Genomic DNA, 23,287 nt, shown 5'->3' with positions numbered 1-23,287 from the left:
GAACTATGGCACAACATGTAAAGAGTTTAGTCACATGGCTTGTATGGTGTCCATATTAGGAAAGCCTCAATCTCAGCAGGACTACTTACAGCTGCAGCAGCTGAGGCCAGACTCATACTGTTGACCTTGTCCAGAAGGGCAATGATGAGGCTGTAGAGGTTACCCAGATACAACACCAGTACTCTGGGGAGAGGAGACAAAACATTCACTGCAATACAAAAGAAAGAAAACAGACTAAAATCGAATTAGTAGCAACATTTACTAACAGTACAGCTAAGGTGTAGTTACATGTAAAAATAAGAATCCGTAAACGTAATGTTAAGTGTGACCAAATGGGATTTGAGGTGCTGTCAGAGTCAGACCTGGCCAGTTGGAAGCGGAGGGAGGTCCTGGGATGATACATCTCCAGCTGGGCCACCAGCTCAAAGGCAGACGGGGCGATCATGGTGATGAGGGACACCACCACACTCACCTGGGACAGGAAACAGGATATGACATCAGACACTGGGTATGTTATAAAATAGACACCTTCATATACCCCTGATGACACCATAAGGAGTCATTGTATTAGGACCTTTTCTTCTCTTTTTCACTAAGATCTGGAGGCATCGGAGGAGCAAGCAGTTAGGAGCTAGAGGCTGTTCTCATGTCGGCGTTCAAAACAACTAGGAACACGGAACTTGGAATTCTCTGACTTCCGACTTCAGTGCGTTCAAGACGTCTGGGAACTCAGAAAAAAATTTGCTCTGACTCAGAAAAATCGTTTGAGCTCCAACTCGGAATTCCAAGTCGGAAACCCTGGCATCTTTCTAGATCTCTGATTTTCCAACCTGAAATTCACTGACGTCATGATTTGACCTGGGGTTTTTTCAGAGTTCCCAGTTGTCTTGAAAGCAACATCAGTCCAGGCAGTGACATCAGGGTAGTCTTACCAACCCCCTACAGATGTCCATTATCCTGAACTGAATGAAATGATCAGCTGTCAGCACAGATGGTGATACATGTGGCTGGTGATAGCAGTCTCCCTATTAGTCTCCAGTTTCACATTAACGGCTTTATTACAGCATCCTGAGAGGAAATTATGCTGGAGAAACACAAGGCATGATGTAATTGAAGTCCTGTCACATATGTCTTTGTCATCAGGGAAATCAAGTGCCCAAAATGAGATGCAGTAGCTATAATCCATAAAACGAAGTTAAATACAATATTGTCCGGTTTCCCCGGACAGAGTAAACCTACTTACAAAACATTAAGAACACCTGCTCTTTCCATGACAGACTGACCAGGTGAATCCAGGTGAAAGCAATGATCCCTTATTGATGTCACTTATAAAATCCACTTAAATCAGTGTAAATGAAGTGGAGGAGACAGATTAAAGAAGGATTTTTTAAGCCTCGAGACAATTGATGCATGGATTGTGTATGTTCCATTCAGAGGGTGAATGGGCAAGACAAAACATTTAAGTGCCTTTGAACGGAGTATGGTAGTAAGTGCCAAGCGCACCGGTTGTTGACAAGAACTGCAACACTGCTGGGTTTCCAATGTGCATCAAGAATCGTCCACCACCCGAAGGACATCCAGCCAACTGTGGGAAGCATTGGAGTCAACATGGGCCAGCTTCCCTGTGGAACGCTTTCGACACCTTGTAGAGTCCATGCCCCGATGAATTGAGCCTGTACCTTAAAGGGGACACGGTGGAGGTGTTCCTAATGTTTGGTATCCTCAGTGTCTACTGTAGCTAGCTACCTCATTCTTCTCCCATAGTGTTAGCTCTGGCTTCTCCTGCTCTAGTTTCTGGGAGCGGTCCACCACAAAGTAGATGATATAAATGCTGCCAGCCAGAGAGAGAAGGACCAGGATGTTGGCTAGGATACGCAGACTGATCAGGACTGCTCTGGAAGAGAGGGAGAAAAAAGAGAAACAGTAGTTCAAGTATTCATATCCCTTGACTTATTCCACATTTTGTTGTGTTACAGCCAAAGTGAAAACATGTTTTAAGAAATATAGTAATATTTAATTTACATAAGTATTCACACCCCTGAGTCAATACTTTGTGGAAGCAGTCTTTCTGGGTAAGTCTCTAAGAGCTTTCCAAACCTGGATTGTGCAACATTTGCTCATTATTATTTTCTAAATTCTTCAAGCTCTGTCAAATTGGTTGTTGATCATTGCTAGACAACCATTTTCAGGTCTTGCCATAGATTTTCAAGTAGATTTAAGTCAAAACTGTATCTCGGCCACTCAGGAGCATTCACGGTCTTCTTGGTAAGCAACTCCAGTGTAGATTTGGCTTTGTGTTTTAGGTTATTATACTGTTGAAAGGTGAATTCATCACCCAGTGTCTGTTGAAAAGCAGACTGAACAGTTTTTCCTCTAGGATTTTGTCTGTGCTTAGCTCCGTTCCATTTATTTTTTATCCTGTAAAACTCCCCAGTCCTTAACGATTACAAGCATACCCATAACATGATGCACCCACCACTATGCTTGAAAATATGGAAAGTGGTACTCAGCAATGTGTTGTATTGGATTTGCCCCAAATATAACACTTTGTTTTCAGGACAAAAAATTAAATGCTTTGCCATTTATTTTAATTGTTATTACTTTAATGTCTTGTTGCAACAGGATGGATGTTTTGGAATATGTTTATTCTTTACAGGCTTCCTTCGTTTCACTCTGTCAATTAGGTTAGTATTGTGGAGTAACTACAATGTTGTTGATCCATCCTCAGTTTTCTCCTATCACAGCCATTAAACTCTGTAACTGTTTTAAAGTCACCATTGGCCACATGGTGAAATCCCTGAGCGGTTTCCTTCCTCTCCGGCAACTGAGTTAGGAAGGATGCCTGTATCTTTGTAGTGACTGGGTGTATTGATACACCATATTTGTAGTGACTGGGTGTATTGATACACCATCCAAAGTGTAATTAATAACTTCACCATGCTCAAAGGGATATTCAATGTCTGCTTTTTTTTTTACCCATCTACCAATAGGTGCTCTTCTTTGCAAGTCATTGGAAAACCTCCCTGGTCTTTGTGGTTGAATTTGTGTTTGTAATTCACTGCTCGACTGAGGGACCTTACAGATAATTGTATGTGTGATGTACAGAGATTAGGTAGTCATTCAAAAATCTTGTTAAACACTATTATTGCACACAGAGTGAGTCCATGCAACTTATGATGTGACTTGTTAAGCAATTTTTTACTCCTGAACTTATTTAGGCTTGCCATAACAAAGGGGTTGAATACTTATTGACTCAAGACATTTCCACTTTTCATTTTTAATTCATTTGTAAACATTTCTAAAAACATAATTCCACTTTGACATTATGGGGTACAGTGTGTTGGACAGTGACAGCAAATCTAAATTTAATCTATTTTAAATTCAGGCTGAATAAAATGTGAAAAAAGTAAAGGGGTGTGAATACTTTGTTAAGGCACTATGTAAAACCCTTTTACACAAAGTGCTTTACAGTAAACCTGCTTAGACCCAGGCGCAAGCAGAAATAGAAGCACAGTGGCAAGGAAAAAACTCTGTAGAAGGAAGAAACCTAGAGAGGAACCAGATTCAAAGGGGAGGTCCTTCCTCCTCTGGCTGCCTGTATTGTACACTCTTAGGGTTATTTGGCTGTCCCCATAGGATAACCCTTTTTGGTTACAGGTAAAACACTTTTTGTTTCCAGGTGGAATCCTTTTGAGTTCCATGTAAATCCCTCTGTGGAAAGCGTTCTACATGGACCATAAAAGGGTTCTACCTGAAACCAAAATGGTTCTTCAAAGGGTTCTCCTATGGGGACAGCCGAAGAACCCTTTAAGGTTCTAGATAGCACCTTTTTTTCTAAGAGTGTACATTGGACATTACACAGTCTACATCAAACCACAGCCTTCATCATATCACCACCTAAACTACACAAAACAGTGGCAACATGGTAACGTTACTATAACTCAAACCCCAGTGAAAATCTCCCCAAACCAATCAGTAGGACTTTAGGTTGAACTCTCCCATTGAAACTACAATTTACATACAGTACAGTGCATGCATCCACCTAGCATTAGCCCCTGTAAGAATAGACATCTACCTCAAATGGACTGAAAGAAGTCACTACATAGTGTGGTGGAGAGGGCTGCGGGCGGTGTGAACCAACGTTCCCTGAACTATTAATCCCTCTTTAATGTCTACTCAGGTCTGATGATGCTCTGGCGGAGGTGATTTAGAGCCAGTCATCTCTGACAGTACAAGGCTGTTAGGATGAGTTACGCCACAAGGAAGTGATGGCCTGCGTGGGATCGGACGGGGTAGCAATGGACTGGGAGCGAGAGAGTAAATCAGTCCTTCTGAGACCAGTGGAGAACGCATGGAGGTAAAAGAGGCTCAAAAGCAACCTGGGGAACGCAGGAGATGAACAAGTCATAGCAATATATCGATTTTTATACAATATTTCCCCTACAGTATATGCAAATTCATGGCTGCCACTGGAAAAAAATGTAGATGTGTAGATGTATGCCTCAGGAAGACCCCAGGAAGACCCCCCTCCCCGCAGGAAGACCCCAGGAAGATCCCCCTCCCCGCAGGAAGACCCCAGGAAGATCCCCCTCCCCGCAGGAAGACCCCAGGAAGACCCCCCTCCCCGCAGGAAGACCCCAGGAAGATCCCCCTCCCCGCAGGAAGACCCCAGGAAGACCCCCCTCCCCGTAGGAAGACTCCAGGAAGACCCCCCTCCCACACTAGACCCCTAAACCAAAGAGCATCATCAATGAATGTGGTACGGTCCTGGATTCTACCAATGTCAGAATGACACAAGATACTTTGCAAAGGATAACACCACTGACGCACAAAAGCTAAGGGCCCATTAATGGGTCCAGGGTGACAGCAACTCACAGGAAAGCAATATCAATGTGTGACGCTAACTTAGCCACCCTCTACATGGACAAGAGAATAAACATACTTACAGACTAGTATCCTTCTTTTTCTCCTGTTCCTCAACAATGGCCTCCTAGAAAAAGGGGCAAAGAATTAGCATTTATTCATGTCATCCATCTTGTGTAACTACATCTTTGCTGCAATTTTGTCCAGTTATCTGTAGAAAATTAAATTGTAAATCTTGATGAGACAAAACTTGGTAAAATACAGGTAAAATAAGAATAAATAAATCAAAAACGATGTATTGAATCAAGCATATAGGGATTTAAACTGAGCTTATTGAAACAGAGGAATATAATGTCTATTTTGCTGACTGTACAGGGAAACTCAACAGGCAGGTTAAAGGGCTCTCTTGTTTAGACGTAGAATACAGATTATAGATCATCCCTCAGGGAAATCAGCAGTAATACAATGGTACATTGACTTCTACTCTACAGAGTGCTGTGAGTGAATTAAAGAAGTCGGGATCGTTGGAAATCAAATCTGAGGAGTGGAGTGGTGCAGTGTTTCTCAATGGCTCAGTGCAGATGAAGGAGAGGAGACGAGGAAAGGAAACCTGGTAAGATGATTGAGCGTGCACCTCAAATGTGTTACATGGCTTCCTCTTCCCATCTCCTCTCCATCATTTGTGATGATCTGAAAACACAGGATAAGTGAAAGCAAAGTGGTAGATCGAGGTAAAGTTTAAAATGTAATCACGCTGCCAGAATATAATGAGTTGTATAGTCATTTTTGCACTTTGCACTATTATTTTTTGCACTACGAAAATGTCGCCCTCAATAGTCTAAACAGACCTCCTCTGCTCATCTACGGTTCTTCATCTGCTCTGATCTGGAAGAACTGGATAAGTGAAGCTCATTCACACCAATCACCTAATTTACTTTACTTTACTGACTAGTGTGAATCTGCTCCACTAGTCCAGTTCTTTCAGATCAATGCTGATGACGGACAGGAGATGAGCAGAGGAGGTCCGTTTAGACTATTGAGGGCAACATTTTCGTAGTGCAAAAAAATACTGCCCCACTCCTCAGTTTTGACTTCATTACATGTAACACATTATGATGAGTTGTATAGTAATTTTTACATTTGAAACTTTACCTCAACAATGTGCATTATAAAGAGGCAACTATTTACGTATTTCTCAGTTTACATTGTAACGTTGAATAATTATTTTCAAATTAAATCACTGCAAGATGATGAGGTTTACAGATGTTTTGCACTAATGCAAAATTATTTTCCACTACAGAAATGTGTCCCTGAGTCTTGCACCATGACCTGTGTCTCTCTCACCCTGATGTTGTTGACGATAGCGGCTCCCTTGCTCTCTGCAGCTTCAGGATTCCCTATGAGGTAGTCCCAGGCACAGAACACTCTCCAGCAGAAGGTGAAGTTCTCGTCAGAGGCACTGGCCAGGCTCAGACGGGAGTTCTTAGCCATCCTGAGGGAAAATGTAAATAAATAACACAAAATGGCATCAATTAGCGACACATCATTGTGTTCCTAATAAGAGGTTAAACTGGCGATAGAACAGTTTTCAAACACCTTTATAGATAATACAGAAACAGTTCAAATATAATCACTACAATGGTTAGTCAGACAGACCATGGAAAAAGAATACAATTTGAAGTCATGTTAAAGGTAGACTCAGCGAAATGCCACGAGCAGTGCCGCAGAAATTGAGATGAGCGAGATGCAAGACTTGGCTCTCACACAGTCCCACACAGTATCTGTGCATGTGCAGGGGTTCCCTTCATGCTATTACAATGTAATAGCCACTATGCTTTTTACTTTGTGTATCTCCGTCGCTCAGTCTACCTTAAAAAATATAATATTTGGCATTAGTAGTAGCTATTAGCTACAGTAGCCCCATCAATGGTCTCCTTTGGTAATACATTCCTATCAATATTACTTCACTTTCATTTTAACATCAATATCAATCCACATAAATGAGCTTTATTAAAAGAGACTCTAGTGATTTACTTTCTTAACAGAATGATGAAACTGTAGGCAAAAACAGCCATCCCAACCAGAAAGTAGGCCAGGGGGAGGCGATAGCCGGCACTGCCGATCTTCCTCACCGGGCTGTAGTACCCATAGAACAACACAGAGTACTGGAGATAGCCCTGTGGACCAAAACAAACACAAGAAATTACCTGGGAACCAAAATAAGTTGTGGCTTGTGTCTTTAAAACATGGTGAAACTGAAAGCCTACAACAAATAAAACCAAGACACGCTTTTGAGGCATTACTGGCACATTCAGTGCTGAGTCCTCTCTCTGACCATAGTGGCAATCATGGAACACTAATATATATATATATTATATATATAATTATATATATAATGTTTAAACAAATCCTGATTCAATTCTGTTGATCCTCGGGGGCCTCCGTACTTCATGTCATGCTGAGAAGAAGGCTGGCAACATAAACATCACTCATAGTACAAGGAGTGGTTGAAATATTGCTTAGTTGAATCGGACTACACAACAAAATGGATGTAATTTAACAGTGATATTAAGGGAACATTAAGAGATAAATCTGCCTTGCCCCGAGAGACCAGATGGTGTCCAGATCCTGAGCTGAGGCCAGGTGCTCCTTGGGAATGGTTTTACTCCGGGTCGTTCCAAATGGCTCTCCGGCCAGGAGCTGAGGGAAGATATGGAAAAACAGACAAACAGATGGATTATTATGCCAATGCAATCAAAGATATGGAGATATAGTACATAGCGTTTTGTGGGGAGGAGTGGGGGCAAATGGATTAGGAAGGGAAAATGTTTACCATTGAATTTGCACACACACACACACACACGGACACTTTAACTACCCACTGCCTCAAACACAACAATATTTTCCCTTTATTTTCTATTTTCTGATTTTCCTCCAATCATAATCTACAATGATCTCCAACCAACCATAACATTGGTCGGTCTATATGTATCAAGTAGAAACGGTAAGTTCTGATAAATAACAGGTGGGAAATGGAGTCAGATACTCAATGCTTAAAAAAAAGAAATCTATATTGACTGAATTATAGTACATAAACCATTCAGCTTCACCATGACGGTAAAATGTTGTATTGTCCCATCCAAGCTAAAAGCTGCATTGTCTGCAACCTGCGATCGGATTGAATCCCGACTAAAGTCAACTTATCTCTGAAAACGGAAAACTCCAGTTTACAAAGGAAAAGTCCAATCTGTGAGGTTGGGGGTGAATGAAGGAGGGAAAAGGTTGGTTGGAGAATGAATGGAAGGAAAGAGGGACTAAATGCAGGAGATTGGGAGTGAGTGATGCGCCAGCTGATGTCTGGGGAAATTGCCTGTGTCTGCATGTCAGCAGGCTAAATAAATCAGCCCTGCTTTTCCCGCCATACCTAGACCAAAAACAATGCCCTCTACGCTTATTTGTGACGGCTGGCACCAAAAGTGCTGATTTTTATTGTCATACTTTGCAAGCACATACCGGAATTTACGATATCTGTTAGGTCCTCTCTAGTATCCTCTGCATACAATTCACCATTGTGACATTCAGCTACAGTCTACATTTGGAGCAGTCAAATCGTATTAATTGAAATTCTCTATTGCTATTTTTAAGTTTTGTTTTATTCGGAATTCAGTTGACATCCTTTCACTAATAACTTTATTTTGTACTCATAATACACACATCTATGGTACAAACACTTCACCTGTTCTTCTATTGTTTAATTGTTCCCTTATTTATCCAGGTATGTCATTGAGAACACATTATTTTACAATAACGACCTGACCAAGATAGAGCACTGATTGCCCTCGGACATAAGGAAGACACACGCACGCACGCACGCACGCACGCACGCACGCACGCACGCACGCACGCACGCACGCACGCACGCACGCACGCACGCACGCACGCACGCACGCACGCACGCACGCACGCACGCACGCACGCACGCACGCACGCACGCACGCACGCACGCACGCACGCACGCACGCACGCACGCACGCACGCACGCACACACGCACGCACGCACACACACACACACACACACACACACACACACACACACACACACACACACACACACACACACACACACACACACACACACACACACACACACACACACACACACACACACACACACACACACACACACACACACACACACACACACACACGGTTACCTCAGGTATGACTATGAATGCTCCAGTCATGATGGTAAGGACTATGTTGATACCAAACAGCCATCGGAGGAAGATGAAGTACGAGGCCACCCCTGACCCAAAGTGACCTAAGAGGGATGCAGAGACAGGGGTGTAGGGTGTAGTTTCCCCTAGACATTGATCTTGGGTCAGTTTAGCATTTTCACCACTAATGGTTAAGTTAATGATTGGGGGAGGGGAAGCTGATCCTGGATCTGTACTAGGGGAAACTTCACCCAGAGACGGAAACAGATAATCACAAACCATCTCAAACCAAACTGAATTTTATTTGATATTTCAATAAAATCAAAATAAAATAAAATTGTAATTGTCACATGCTTCGTAAACAACAGGTGTAGACTAACAGTGAACTGCTTACTTACGGGCCCTTCCCAACAATGCAGAATACAATACGAAAATAAACTAATTATAATAGAAAAACAATTGTAACACGAGGAATAAATACACAATGAGCAATGACAGCTTGGCTATATACACAGGGTATAGATATGTACATATAGGTAGGGATAAAGTGACTAGGCAACAGGATAGACAATAGACTGTAGCAGCAGCGTCTGCGATGAGTGTGGAAGTGTGGAAGTTTGTGTGTGGCGACAGTGTGCCAATACGCTTTACAATCAAATACACATTACAGTAAAAGGAAATGAAATAAAATGTTACTGTAATATAGTCAATATCTTACATGTTCAAGTAAGTAATAAAAGAGATCATTAAAAGTTGTTACTTTCTATTTTCTTGATCCTCATCTCCCAGGGAATGAACAGAACCACAATGTTGTACAGCAACCTGGAGACCTTCTTCAGCAGCTGAAAATATGATGACCATTTTGTATTAGTGTTTGTTTGTTTGTTTGTTTGTGTGTGTGTGTGTATATATACACTGCTCAAAAAAATAAAGGGAACACTAAAATATCACATCCTAGATCTGAATGAATGAAATAATCTTATTAAATACTTTTTTCTTTACATAGTTGAATGTGCTGACAACAAAATCACACAAAAATTATCAATGGAAATCAAATTTATCAACCCATGGAGGTCTGGATTTGGAGTCACCCTCAAAATTAAAGTGGAAAACCACACTACAGGCTGATCCAACTTTGATGTAATGTCCTTAAAACAAGTCAAAATGAGGCTCAGTAGTGTGTGTGGCCTCCACGTGCCTGTATGACCTCCCTACAATGCCTGGGCATGCTCCTGATGAGGTGGCGGATGGTCTCCTGAGGGATCTCCTCCCAGACCTGGACTAAAGCATCCGCCAACTCCTGGACAGTCTGTGGTGCAACGTGGCGTTGGTGGATGGAGCGAGACATGATGTCCCAGATTGGATTCAGGTCTGGGGAACGGGCGGGCCAGTCCATAGCATCAATGCCTTCCTCTTGCAGGAACTGCTGACACACTCCAGCCACATGAGGTCTAGCATTGTCTTGCATTAGGAGGAACCCAGGGCCAACCGCACCAGCATATGGTCTCACAAGGGGTCTGAGGATCTCATCTCGGTACCTAATGGCAGTCAGGCTACCTCTGGCGAGCACATGGAGGGCTGTGCGGCCCCCCAAAGAAATGCCACCCCACACCATGACTGACCCACCACCAAACCGGTCATGCTGGAGGATGTTGCAGGCAGCAGAACGTTCTCCACGGCGTCTCCAGACTCTGTCACGTCTGTCACATGTGCTCAGTGTGAACCTGCTTTCATCTGTGAAGAGCACAGGGCGCCAGTGGCGAATTTGCCAATCTTGGTGTTCTCTGGCAAATGCCAAACGTCCTGCACGGTGTTGGGCTGTAAGCACAACCCCCACCTGTGGACGTCAGGCCCTCATACCACCCTCATAGGGTCTGTTTCTGACCGTTTGAGCAGACACATGCACATTTGTGGCCTGCTGGAGGTCATTTTGCAGGGCTCTGGCAGTGCTCCTCCTGCTCCTCCTTGCACAAAGGCGGAGGTAGCAGTCCTGCTGCTGGGTTGTTGCCCTCCTACGGCCTCCTCCACGTCTCCTGATGTACTGGCCTGTCTCCTGGTAGCGCCTCCATGCTCTGGACACTACGCTGACAGACACAGCAAACCTTCTTGCCACAGCTCGCATTGATGTGCCATCCTGGATGAGCTGCACTACCTGAGGCACTTGTGTGGGTTGTAGACTCCGTCTCATGCTACCACTAGAGTGAAAGCACCGCCAGCATTCAAAAGTGACCAAAACATCAGCCAGGAAGCATAGGAACTGAGAAGTGTTCTGTGGTCACCACCTGCAAAACCAGTCCTTTATTGGGGGTGTCTTGCTAATTGCCTATAATTTCCACCTGTTGTCTATTCCATTTGCACAACAGCATGTGAAATGTATTGTCAATCAGTGTTGCCTCCTAAGTGGACAGTTTGATTTCACAGAAGTGTGATTGACTTGGAGTTACATTGTGTTGTTTAAGTGTTCCCTTTATATATATAATTGTGTGCGAGCCTTTTTTGATTGATTGATTTACTGTTATTATCATGTCTTATTTCAGATGCCCATACCATTGGACTTAAACAGTAAATTATTTTCAGGGTGTGTGCGCGTGTGTGTGTGTGCGCGTGCACGCAAGCGCGCGTGCGTGTGTGTGTATATTTGTGTTTAAGAAGGAGGAAGAGGTTAAACTCTTTGCTTAATTTACTCAGAGAAGATCTGTTGATTCAGTTATCTACACATACAAAGCAACACCAGTCAAGTCCCATCACGTAACATCAAATGTACAGATCCTACTGTACCATACATGCATATTGTATTTAATTCATTTCATGATATACAGAGGGGTACTTAATTCAAAAGTCAAGATATTATTATTCATATACACATAAGTCCACTCGTTGAACAAATGGATGTGATTTCTAAATTGTAATTAAGCAGAAGCCAATATGTATATATAATTAATTATTCATCATCAATCTACTTGCTAAAAGTCAATTAATTTTAATGGTTCTTGGGTAGGCTGGCCCAATGCCTTCGGAACATTTTAATTAAACCGAACCATAACAACAGGCTATAAATTTGCTTGGCTGCGGTTTGCTGAGGCTGTGTGTGTGTGTACGTCTATATGTGTGTGTGTGTACGTCTATATGTGTGTGTGTGCGCGTCTATATGTTTGTGTGTGTACGTCTATATGTGTGTGTGTGTGTGTGCGCGTCTATATGTGTGTGTGTGTGTGTGCGCGTCTATATATGTGTGTGTGTGTTTGTGTGTATGTGTGTGTGTGTGTGTGTGTGTGTGTGTGTGTGTGTACAGAGAGAAGCCTACAGGCAGAGGGAGCAGTGTAGAGCTCTAACCTCGCTGTCTCGTAAACACAGTGAGAACAGAAAGGCAATGTTAAGTGTATAACTCAGCCTAGAGAATAGAGGGAATGGACACAGTAAAAATCAGGCTGAAGGCATCAGATAGCTGCACTGCAGTGGAGAAATAGGAGTCTAATTCTCTTAGCTAATTTTCAATGAAATCATATGTGAAAAGTAGCATGACGCATTTATATGCCTAAAAGTGTTAACATCTTCATATCTGTGTTGAAATTAGAGTTTCAATGAGTTTGTGAAACATTATTGGCACAGCAGGGTTTGTTTCATTGTTTGAAAACCACAGCACGCTATGAGATGTGGAAATGTAATACTTGCCATTGTTTACTAGAACCCCCATATCTTTGACAAAATATTCTATCCTTGTCCACATGCAATCAAATGTGTTGCAGTAAAAAAATGTCAAAGTGAAACTATGAACATGAAGATGAATTTTAAGTGGTACAGTCAATGTGTTGTATAATATGTGTGTGTGTGAACCTTCTTGCAGTATGTGTTGTTTATCAGAACAGGTGTGTGTGTGTGTGTGTGTGTGTGTGTGTGTGTGTGTGTGTGTGTGTGTGTGTGTGTGTGTGTGTGTGTGTGTGTGTGTGTGTGTGTGAACCCACATCCGCCCCGGCAGCCTGGTATCCTCTGGTCCTTGTTAGCCTCCCCTCGTACTTCAGGACAATCTCTCTGGCCTGCCTGGAACAAACACAGGGAGATAACAATGGCTTTTAAACTCTGATCTAAAGTCAGCAGAAACACACACACATCACACTGGAAGAGTGAATATGATTCAATACACTGATCTAGGTTCAGATTTTAAATCAGATATAGTAAAACATATTTAAATAAATGCAAATTATGATTCCAGAGATTGATGTAAATTCAGACAAAAAGCAATTGCAGCAGGTTAAACCCTTGCATGTGCAAAGCTGTCATCAAGGCAAAGGGTGGCAACTTTGAAGAATCTCAAATATAAAATATATTTTGATTTGTTTAACACTTTTTTGGTTACTACATGATTCCATATGTGTTATTTCATATTTTTGATGTCTTCACTACTATTCTACAATGTAGAAAATAGTAAAAAGAAAGAAAAACCCTTGAATGAGTAGGTGTTCTAAAACTTTTGACCGGTAGTGTATATCAATAAAATACACTGTAAATATAAAATATAAATATATAATTCAATAAATGATAGAAATTTGATGAACTACGATTCCACTTAGCTGACAAACCAGTAAAACATTTAATACAGAAAAAAAGTAGAGTATGCCGTTGTTAAAAATCTCATTTTTTCTCTCAATACAATCAAATTGACATCGAGATAACAGGGATAGGAATTTCACAACAAGCAATGCAGGTGAAAACGGGGGGTAGGAACCAGTGATCTGCAGTGTAAAATATGAGGTGTTTTTGCAGGGCGTGTAATCAGCAGTATTCACCCAGAGATTACTGAGGACGTAAAACGCAGGCTTGCATCTCATCCCTGTGATGGTCATAAAGCCTAGAGCAGTAATATCAAACCACCCATATAAAACCTGTTATAGCTAGAACCCACTCAGCACATCTTAGTCTCTCTCTTCTCTCTCTCTCTCTCTCTCTCTCTCTCTCTCTCTCAAAATGGCTGTACTCAATCACAGCTATATGTGGTTAGGCTATTTACTGTGTGTTTGGTTGACAACACAACCAAATATCAACATTTAAAGTAGACGTATCTACTGCTTGGAGAGTTCCATCTGAGCCACTGGCTTAATCCCGTTCTTTAACTTTCATTTTTGGTTGAGTTGAAGACGTGAATCCAACATAATTTCTTAACTTGTAGACAAGTTAATAGGCTATTTATTGTATTTCAAAAGTGATTTTGAATTGTTTTTGGTTGTCAACACAACCAAATATCAACATTACATTTGAAATCATCCAGCGCTTGAAACCCTAGGCCTATTGTTGTACTGTAATTCTCTGTTGAATACTGGGTTGAATTTAAGCAATCGCTGTTGATGACTTTGCAAATGCAATGTAGGCTTAAATAGCATCATTGATGGTATATGAGTGATAAAGTATGATCATTTTGCTCTGTTAAACCTACCCTTTGGAATGACTTTGATATCAACAGTGAATCTAAGTGGAGATCTCTCAACAATCATTCTCACGATAGCACATTGGTACTAGTCAGTGACATCATAGCTAAGCAGGGCTTGGTTAAAATCCTGGATGGGACACCAAAGTGTAGCTGTAGATAGATCAATTCTCCAGTAGGAGGTGCTGCCCAGCCTATTGTTCGTTTTTCTGAAAGGGGATATAACATTGAAGATCTGACAGTGTTTTAAAGGTATAAATTCAACATATTTTATACAAGGTTTGTCTATGTTGAAAATTGGTTACCATGATGACATAATCCTGTGGTTGAAATTTCACTCTCAAAACAACAGTTTCGAATCCAATGTATTTTCTATGTAGATTGTGCTCAATGGGAAGTCTTCGCCATTCGTTCATTTTGGTACATTTACAACCCATCCCCTTATCAGCTGTTGTCAATCACACGTGGGTCTGAAAATACAATTATCTTCCTCAATAGTGAGCAGTGAAAGAATACTATATGAAAAGTCGACATGAGTATGACATCCTGGCATTTTAAGCATACTAAATTTGATCAATTTGACATATTATAACACTAAAAATTTTCGCATACCCAAAAAGGCTACTATTTAGGACAGATGTACAGGTATCCGGACTCGGCCCAAATGTCTAATCTGTTGTGTTGTCAGGAGACATCCAGACTCAGATTTGAATTTAATAGCATCCTAAATCCCAGAACAGGAAAAAAGCTCAAATGTATCAGGGGTCCGTCTACACACGTGGTGTTTGTATAAGCAATGTGTGTGTGGGACTGGAGGTTCTGACCCCAGTAAAAAGAGGAACCAGGCGAACTAACAGGTGATGAAATAATTACCCTGCTAATTTGGTTTATTTTCTGTGGGAGGAGCCATTAACGTGGCGAGGGAGCGAGGAGCCATTAACGTGGCGAGGGGGCGAGGAGCCATTCATGTGGCGAGGGGGCGAGGAGCCATTAACGTGGCGAGGGAGCGAGGAGCCCGGGAGGATGTTAATCATTATTTTCTTCGCCTCACGCTTTACACTCCGATGGCTCCTCCGCACATTAGCGACGGAGAGTTAGCGCTTTTTCACCATTTATGAGCTCTCAGTTATTAATGAAGAGCTAGTGTTTACATGTTTCCCCTATCTGACATGTTAATGTATTTGGATAACCACAGACTGCAGGGAGAGAAAAAAAACTGCTAAGAGGGAAAAAACATGCACATGAATATGCATGGGGGTTTGGGGGGTTCTTATACTGTGGTCAAATGCATATGCATGTCGTGACAAATCAATTTGTATACCTGTCCTGTCCATCTTAAGGAATGAAAGCTAAGGTTGCGTCCCAAATGACCCCCTATTCCCTACATAGTGCACTACTTTTGACCAGAGCCCTATAGACCCTATATATGGAATAGGGTGCCATTTGGGAGCATTCGAAGATGCTGTACCTTAATCTCTGCCTGGGTTATTTTGAGCTCCTACACCTGTTACCTTGAATTAGTATTATGACTATTACACATTTTACCATGAATTAGTTAGTAGTAACTGTTGGACATTTTTTCTTGGGTAAGCCCCATTTTCTAATTCATTTGATTATTTTGTATAATCACAAAAACAATGCAATATAAAGGCCTACTGTTCCTCTGCGGAGGTGTATAATTTGCAATGTATGAAAAGCTGGAATGTTTTTTGTCACCTCCTACTCTCTAGGCTTGAGTATCGCGGTGATGGACAATACCATAACACAGGCTTGAGTATCGCGGTGATGGACAATACCATAACACAGGCTTGAGTACTCCGGTGGTGGACACAGCACAGTTCATTGACATTCACTGCGACATTTTTTGACCACTTTCATTAAGCAATACGGCATTAAGCAATACAGTGTGTGGGATTTCCTGTTTGTGGTGTGTGTGTGTGTGTGTGTGTGTGTGTGTGTGTGTGTGTGTGTGTGTGTGTGTGCGTGCATGGTTTACTTCAGAGAGTTGAGTTTGTGTCTCATGGGCCGGGCTCGGGTGTGTATGTTGGTGATGGTGTGTACATGTGTGTCTACTGTATTCAGTGTGCATCTATGTGCCTTACTTGAGGGCTTTCAGCTTGCGTCTCATGGGCCAGGCTCGGGTGCGTATGTTGGCGATGATCTCCTTCTGAAACTGGATGTTCTGAAACATCTGCTCTGGGTCGTTGCTGTCCGCATGCTCATCCTCCTTGTCCTCCTCATCTGATTGGCTGTAATGGGACAGAAGGAGAGGGGTCAACGTGTTATCTTGAGGGACAGCTGTGCTCTGCTGTGTGACTGAAGACAGACTCAAATAAAGCAGGATGGTGATAGTTGCTTTTTTCTCTGTAAAGTCAATTTCCTCACAAGCAAGGCAAATGGTTAGAGTTCATAGCATGACACACACAGGGACGCACAAACACAGGCATGCCCACACGCACACAGAAGCAGGCATGCACCAAACAAACACACACACAGTGTAAATGTACACAGTGCCTACACTACAAAATCACAAAGATATGCAAGTTATCCATGAGATACACCATGTTTCTTTTTCATTTGAAACGCAGTGCACCTAAAACAAAATTTAGTCACTATTTTTTAAAGTCATACACATTAACTTAATTATCAAAGTGAGGATACTGAATGACATGAGAATGTATTGGAGGAATGGCTGGGTAGAGTTTTTGACTCCTACAGTAGAAATATTCAGCTTGAGCAGGAGATAATGAAAATATTAAAAACTCCAAGGCACAGGATGTGTATGGAAATGACTCCGCCCAGCAGAAGAAAACTCCAGTCACTCATCTGGTAAATCTGTCAATTAAAGAAGCAGTGTTCCCTGACGACAGGAAATCTGCTGTCATAACACCAATCTTCAAGGCTGGAGATTAAACTGATGTGGCCAATTATAGGCCAATCAGCATTCTCCCAATCACATCCAAGGTGGTAGAAAAGGTGGAGGCCAACCAACTAATAGCCCACCTAAACCCAGGTCACTCTCCTCTCCATCTTTGCCAAGGAAATAAAGTCCAAACTTGACCAAGGTGGAGTTGTGGGAGCTGTTTTTCTGGATTTATAAAAAGCATTCGGCACAGTGAACCGCAATGTGTTGCAATCCAGACTGTCAACCCACAACCTTCCAGCTCACGCAAACAGATGGATGGAATCCTATCTGACCAAAAGAAAACAATGCACAAAAATCAAACTGTCAACATCCGCTGACTGCTCTGTCGGGGTCCCTCAAGGATCCATTTTGGGCCCACTTTTATTCAGTGGATACATACAGTTGAAGTCGGAAGTTTACATACACTTAGGTTGGAGTCATTAAAACTTGTTTTTCAACCACTCCACACATTTCTTGTTAACAAACTATAGTTTTGGCAAGTCGTTTAGGACATCTACTTTGTGCATGACACACTTAATTTTTCCAACAATTGTTTACAGACAGTTATTTCACTTATAATTCACTGTATCACAATTCCAGTGGGTCAGAAGTTTACATACACTAAGTTGACCGTGCCTTAAAACAGCTTGGAAAATTCCAGAAAATGATGTCATGGCTTTAGAAGCTTCTGATAGGCTAATTGACATAATTTGAGTCAATTGGAGGTGTACCTGTGGATGTATTTCAAGGCCTACCTTCAAACTCAGTGCCTCTTTGCTTGACATCATGGGAAAATCAAAAGAAATCAGCCAAGACATCAGAAAAAAGATTGGGAGCAATTTCCAAATGCCTGAAGGTACCACATTCATCGGTACAAACAATAGTACGCAAGTATAAACACCATGGGACCACGCAGCCGTCATACCGCTCAGGAAGGAGACGCGTTCTGTCTCCTAGAGATGAACGTATTTTGGTGTGAAAAGTGCAAATCAATCCCAGAACAACAGCAAAGGACCCTGTGAAGATTCTGGAGGAAACAGGTACAAAAGTATCTATATCCACAGTAAAAACAAGTCCTATATCGACATAACCTGAATGGCCGCTCAGCAAGGAAGAAGCCACTGCTCCAAAACCGCCATAAAAAAGCCAGACTACGGTTTGCAACTGCACATGGGGACAAAGATCATACCTTTTGGAGAAATGTCCTCTGGTCTGATGAAACAAAAATAGAACTGTTATGTTTGGAGGAAAAAGGGGAAAGCTTGCAAGCCAAAGAACACCATCCCAACTGTGAAGCACGGGGGTGGCAGCATCATGCTGTGGGGGTGCTTTGCTGCAGGAGGGACTGGTGCACTTCACAAAATAGATGGCATCATGAGGAAGGAAAATTATGTGGATATATTGAAGCAACATCTCAAGACATCAGTCAGGAAGTTAAAGCTTTGTCGCAAATGGGTCTTCCAAATTGGACAATGAACCCAAGCATACTTCCAAAGTTGTGGCAAAAGTCAAGGTATTGGAGTGGCCATCACCAAAGCCCTGACCTCAATCCTATAGAAAATTAGTGGGCAGAACTGAAAAAGCATGTGCGAGCAAGGAGGCCTACAAACCTGACTCAGTTACACCAGCTCTGTCAGGAGGAATGGGGCAAAATTCACCCAACTTATTGTGGGAAGCGTGTGGAAGGCTACCCGAAACGTTTGACCCAAGTTAAACAATTTAAAGGCAATGCTACCAAATACTAATTGAATGTATGTAAACTTCTGACCCACTGGGAATGTGATGAAATAAATAAAACCTGAAATAAATCATTCTCTCTACTATTATTCTGACATTTCACATTCTTAAAATAAAGTGGTGATCCTAACTGACCTAAGACAGTGAATTTTTACTATGATTAAATGTCAGGAATTGTGAAAAACTGAGTTTAAATGTATTTGGCTAAGGTATATGTCAACTTCCGACTTCAACTGTAAATGCTGATGTATGCAGACGACACAGTCGTCTATGTACATGCCAAGACAAAGCAACAGGCTACTCGTAAATTTACAGCAGCAATGGACAAAATAGCTGACTGGTTGGACTACTCTACATTGAACCTAACAAAAACTGTCTGCATGTATTTCTCCATCAGGAACAGTGACACCATCAGCCTGAGGGAACTGTTAAGGGACAGAGGATCGAGATGGTGTCACATTTTAAATACTTAATAATAATTATTGACTCTAACCTGTCCTTCAAAAAACAAATATAAAAAGTAAATGAAACAGTCAAATAATAATTTCACATTTATCAGAAACCAAACGTCAACAGATGCTGCTAGCTGTACATGCACTCAATGATTTTGTCCCATCTCTCGTACTGTGTCACAACCTGGTCACAAGCTAGTATCACAGCTACGAAACCACTTCAAAAGCTTTAGAAACAAACTCTGAAAGTGCTGGACAACAAACCAAACACCTTTCACCATGACAGCAATATCATTACGAACACCTATCACCATGACAGCAATATCATTAAGAAATACAACCTACTGAGCTTTGACAGGTTCTTATGCCTTGCCGACACCTCTCTGCTGTTTAAGATCACTCATGACCTTGCCCCACCACCTCTTAAGCAATTTGTTACATATTGCAAGGACAATACCAGGAGGACAAGCGCTTCAACCAGAGGAGACTGCTCAACTCAGTTTAGATCCACCAAATTTGGCCAGACAGCTTCTTCAGTCAGAGCGTCTGGATTATGGAACCCTCTGCCAACCAGGAAGACAGAGTGCAATACCTTGGCTAGATTCAAGGCAAACCTGGAAAAGTGGCTAAAGGCAAACCAGCCATGTGGACATCAAGATATTCACACTCTTAAGATGTCAGATACTGTAGGAACAAGGGACATTTAAACTATGATGTAATGTTATCATTATATTGTATATTGTTGTGTGTGTATATATATATATATATATAATATATATATATATATATATATATATATATATATATATATATATATATATATATATACTGTATATATACACACACTACCAGTCAAAGGTTTTAGAACACCTTCTCATTCAAGGGTTTTTCTTTATTTTTACTATTTTCTACATTGTAGAATAATAGTGAAGACATCAAAACTATGAAATAACACATATGGAATCATGTAGTAACCAAAAAGTGTTAAACAAATGACAAGATTCTTCAAATAGCCACCCTTTGCCTTGATGACAGCTTTGCACACTCTTGGCATTCTCTCAACCAGCATCACCTGGAATGCTTTTCCAACAGTCTTGAAGGAGTTCCCACATATGCTGAGCACTTGTTGGCTGTTTTTCCTTCACTCTGCGGTCCGACTCATCCCAAACCATCTCAATTTGGTTGAGGTCGGGGGATTGTGGAGGCCAGGTCATCTGATGCAGCACTCCATCACTCTCATTCTTGGTAAAATAGCCCTTACACAGCCTGGAGGTGTGTTGGGTCATTGTCCTGTTGAAAAACAAATGATAGTCCCACTAAGCCCAAACCAGATGGGATGGCGTATTGCTGCAGAATGCTGTGGTAGCCATGCTGGTTAAGTGTGCCTTGAATTCTAAATAAATCACAGACAGTGTCACCAGCAAAGCACCCCCTCCTCCTCCATGCTTTACGGTGGGAAATACACATGCGGAGATCATCTGTTCACCCACACCGCGTCTCACAAAGACACGGCGGTTGGAGCCAAAAATCTCCAATTTGGACTCCAGACCAAAGGAGAAATCTCCACCAGTCTAATGTCCATTGCTCGTGTTTCTTGGCCCAAGCAAGTCTCTTCTTCTTATTGGTGTCCTTTAGTAATGGTTTCTTTGCAGCAATTCGACCATGAAGGCCTGATTCACACAGTCTCCTCTGAATAGTTGATGTTGAGATGTGTCTGTTACTTGAACTGTGTGAAGCATTTATTTGGGCTGCAATTGCTGAGGCTGGTAACTCTAATGAGTATCCTGGAGAGGAACTCTGGGTCTTCCATTCCTGTGGCGGTCCTCATGAGAGCCAGTTTCATCATAGCGCTTGATGGTTTTTGCAACTGCACTTGAAGAAACTTTCAAAGTTCTTGAAACTTTCCGTATTGACTGACCTTCATGTCTTAAAGTAATGATGGACTGTCTTTTCTCTTTGCTTATTTGACCGGTTCTTGCAATAATATGGACTTGGTCTTTTACCGAATAGGGCTATCTTCTGTATACACCCCTACCTTCTCACAACACAACTGATTGGCTCAAACGCATTAAGAAGGCACACCTGTTAATTGAAATGCATTCCAGGTGACTACCTCATGAAGCTGGTTTAGAGAATGCCAAGAGTGTGCAAAGCTGTCATCAAGGCAAAGGGTGGCTATTTGAAGAATCTGAAATATAACATATATTTGGATTTGTTTAACACTTTTTTGGTTACTACATGATTCCATATGTGTTATTTCATAGTTTTGATGTCTTCACTATTATTCTACAATGTAGAAAATAGTAAAAATAAAGAAAAACCCTTGAATGAGTAGGTGTTGTAAAACTTTTGACTGGTAGTGTTTATATTTTAATAGTGTGTTATATTGTAGCATTGTAATGATGTATTGATGTTGATTGTTTTCTGCCCAGGGACTACAGATTAAAATGAGTGATCTCGCTAAATCTGGTGCAATGGAATGTTGTACATGGTCCCTGACACAAACATAATAGGAGGACCACAATGGCAACAAGCCCTTGGGCTTTACTGAGTTTTATCCTCAATATGGTATTATATATGTAATGTTGTCTCCAGCTGGAGCAACCTTCTACTTTAATGATCAAATACATTAAATCAATCACTAACCTGTTTGAGAACCTGGATAAGGATACGTTTCTACTACAACAGTTGCCATGTATAAAATGTAAATTACACTTTTGCAAGTCATAAACAAATTATGCTATGGAGTTGAGGTCAAAAACTGAGAAATAATCATGTCCTCTGTCTACACAATGTATATTCAGTTGGCACATGGAAAGCATCATTTCATATCAACATCAATAGAATAGAACTAAATAGAATAGAGTAGACTGTACACTCTTAGAATAAAGGGTTCCAATAGGGTTTCTTCAGCTGTCCCCATAGGAGAACTCTTTTTGGTTCCAGGTAGAACCCTTTTTGGTTCCAGGTATAACCCTTTTTGGTTCCAGGTAGAACCCTTTTGGGTTCCATGTAGAACCCTCTAAGGAAAGGGTTTTACATGGAACCCAAAAGGGTTCTACCTGGAACCAAAAAGGGATCTTCAAAGGGTTCTTCTATGGGCACAGCCGAATAACCCTTTTAGGTTCTAGATAACACCTTTTTTTCTAAGATTGTAGAACTCACCCTGGCTGGTTGTCTTGATAAGGTGAATAAATCCGCCTGGAGTTCTTCCTGACACTCTTGTGTCGCTTCATGGTAGTCGAGGGTCTACTGACCACAGCAGTCTCAGACACGTCACTCATACTGACTGTAATTCAGCACCTGTGTGTGTTTCTGAGTGTGTGTGTGTGTGACAGGGGTCAGTCCACACTTGTGCAAGCTTAAACTTTCAGCTCTGTCTGTCCATCTGTGTGTGGCATGGGTCCATCAGTGTGTGTTAGGGTCAGTCTGTGTATGTGCATGATGAGTGTCCCTGCATGTGTGTATTCTCCGTGTGTATTTGTTTGTCCGCGTGTGTGTGCAGTTCCGTTCAAACTTTCAGAAGGCACTGACTTGACACATCCCCCTGTGCTCTCCTGCGACTCTCTGCAGACTGATTGAGGCTAAGCTGAATGAAGTCCAGGGGCTGCGTGTGTGTGTGTGTGTGTGTGTGTGTGTGTGTGTGTGTGTGTGTGTGTGCCGGAGCTGAGAGACGGGAGTGGCTGGGGCAACT

The 23,287-nt window shown here is 41.8% G+C and overlaps 1 protein-coding gene across 1 annotated transcript; it reads right to left on the bottom strand.

Moving 5' to 3' along the window:
* Window positions 1-26: 26 nt before the first annotated feature.
* LOC123482403 (transmembrane channel-like protein 3) lies at window positions 27-23,239 on the bottom strand. The gene is made up of 12 exons (XM_045209948.1): window positions 22,759-23,239; window positions 16,602-16,748; window positions 13,043-13,118; window positions 9,841-9,922; window positions 9,078-9,184; window positions 7,465-7,563; window positions 6,898-7,040; window positions 6,208-6,355; window positions 4,947-4,990; window positions 1,747-1,894; window positions 363-472; window positions 27-183 (listed from the first exon to the last, which is right to left on the bottom strand). The coding sequence occupies exons 1-12, from the start codon at window positions 22,875-22,877 to the stop codon at window positions 27-29; spliced, it is 1,380 nt and encodes a 459-aa protein (XP_045065883.1). The 5' UTR covers window positions 22,878-23,239.
* Between the last annotated feature and the right edge of the window lie 48 nt (window positions 23,240-23,287).

The sequence above is a fragment of the Coregonus clupeaformis genome, chromosome 32 (assembly GCF_020615455.1).
Source record: "Coregonus clupeaformis isolate EN_2021a chromosome 32, ASM2061545v1, whole genome shotgun sequence".
NCBI classification, from domain to species: domain Eukaryota; kingdom Metazoa; phylum Chordata; class Actinopteri; order Salmoniformes; family Salmonidae; genus Coregonus; species Coregonus clupeaformis.
Note: the sequence above shows the minus strand (reverse complement) of the source record. Positions and strands in the feature narration are given on the sequence as shown.

Excerpts from the sequence above, each read along its gene's own strand:
- LOC123482403 (XM_045209948.1), bottom strand. The coding sequence starts at position 22,877 with ATGAGTGACGTGTCTGAGACTGCTGTGGTCAGTAGACCCTCGACTACC. Across the intron at positions 6,356-6,897 it reads TTCATCATTCTGTTAAGAAA|GATGGCTAAGAACTCCCGTC; the intron begins GTAAATCACTAG and ends ATTTTCCCTCAG. Across the intron at positions 4,991-6,207 it reads CTATCGTCAACAACATCAGG|GAGGCCATTGTTGAGGAACA; the intron begins GTGAGAGAGACA and ends CCCTTTTTCTAG.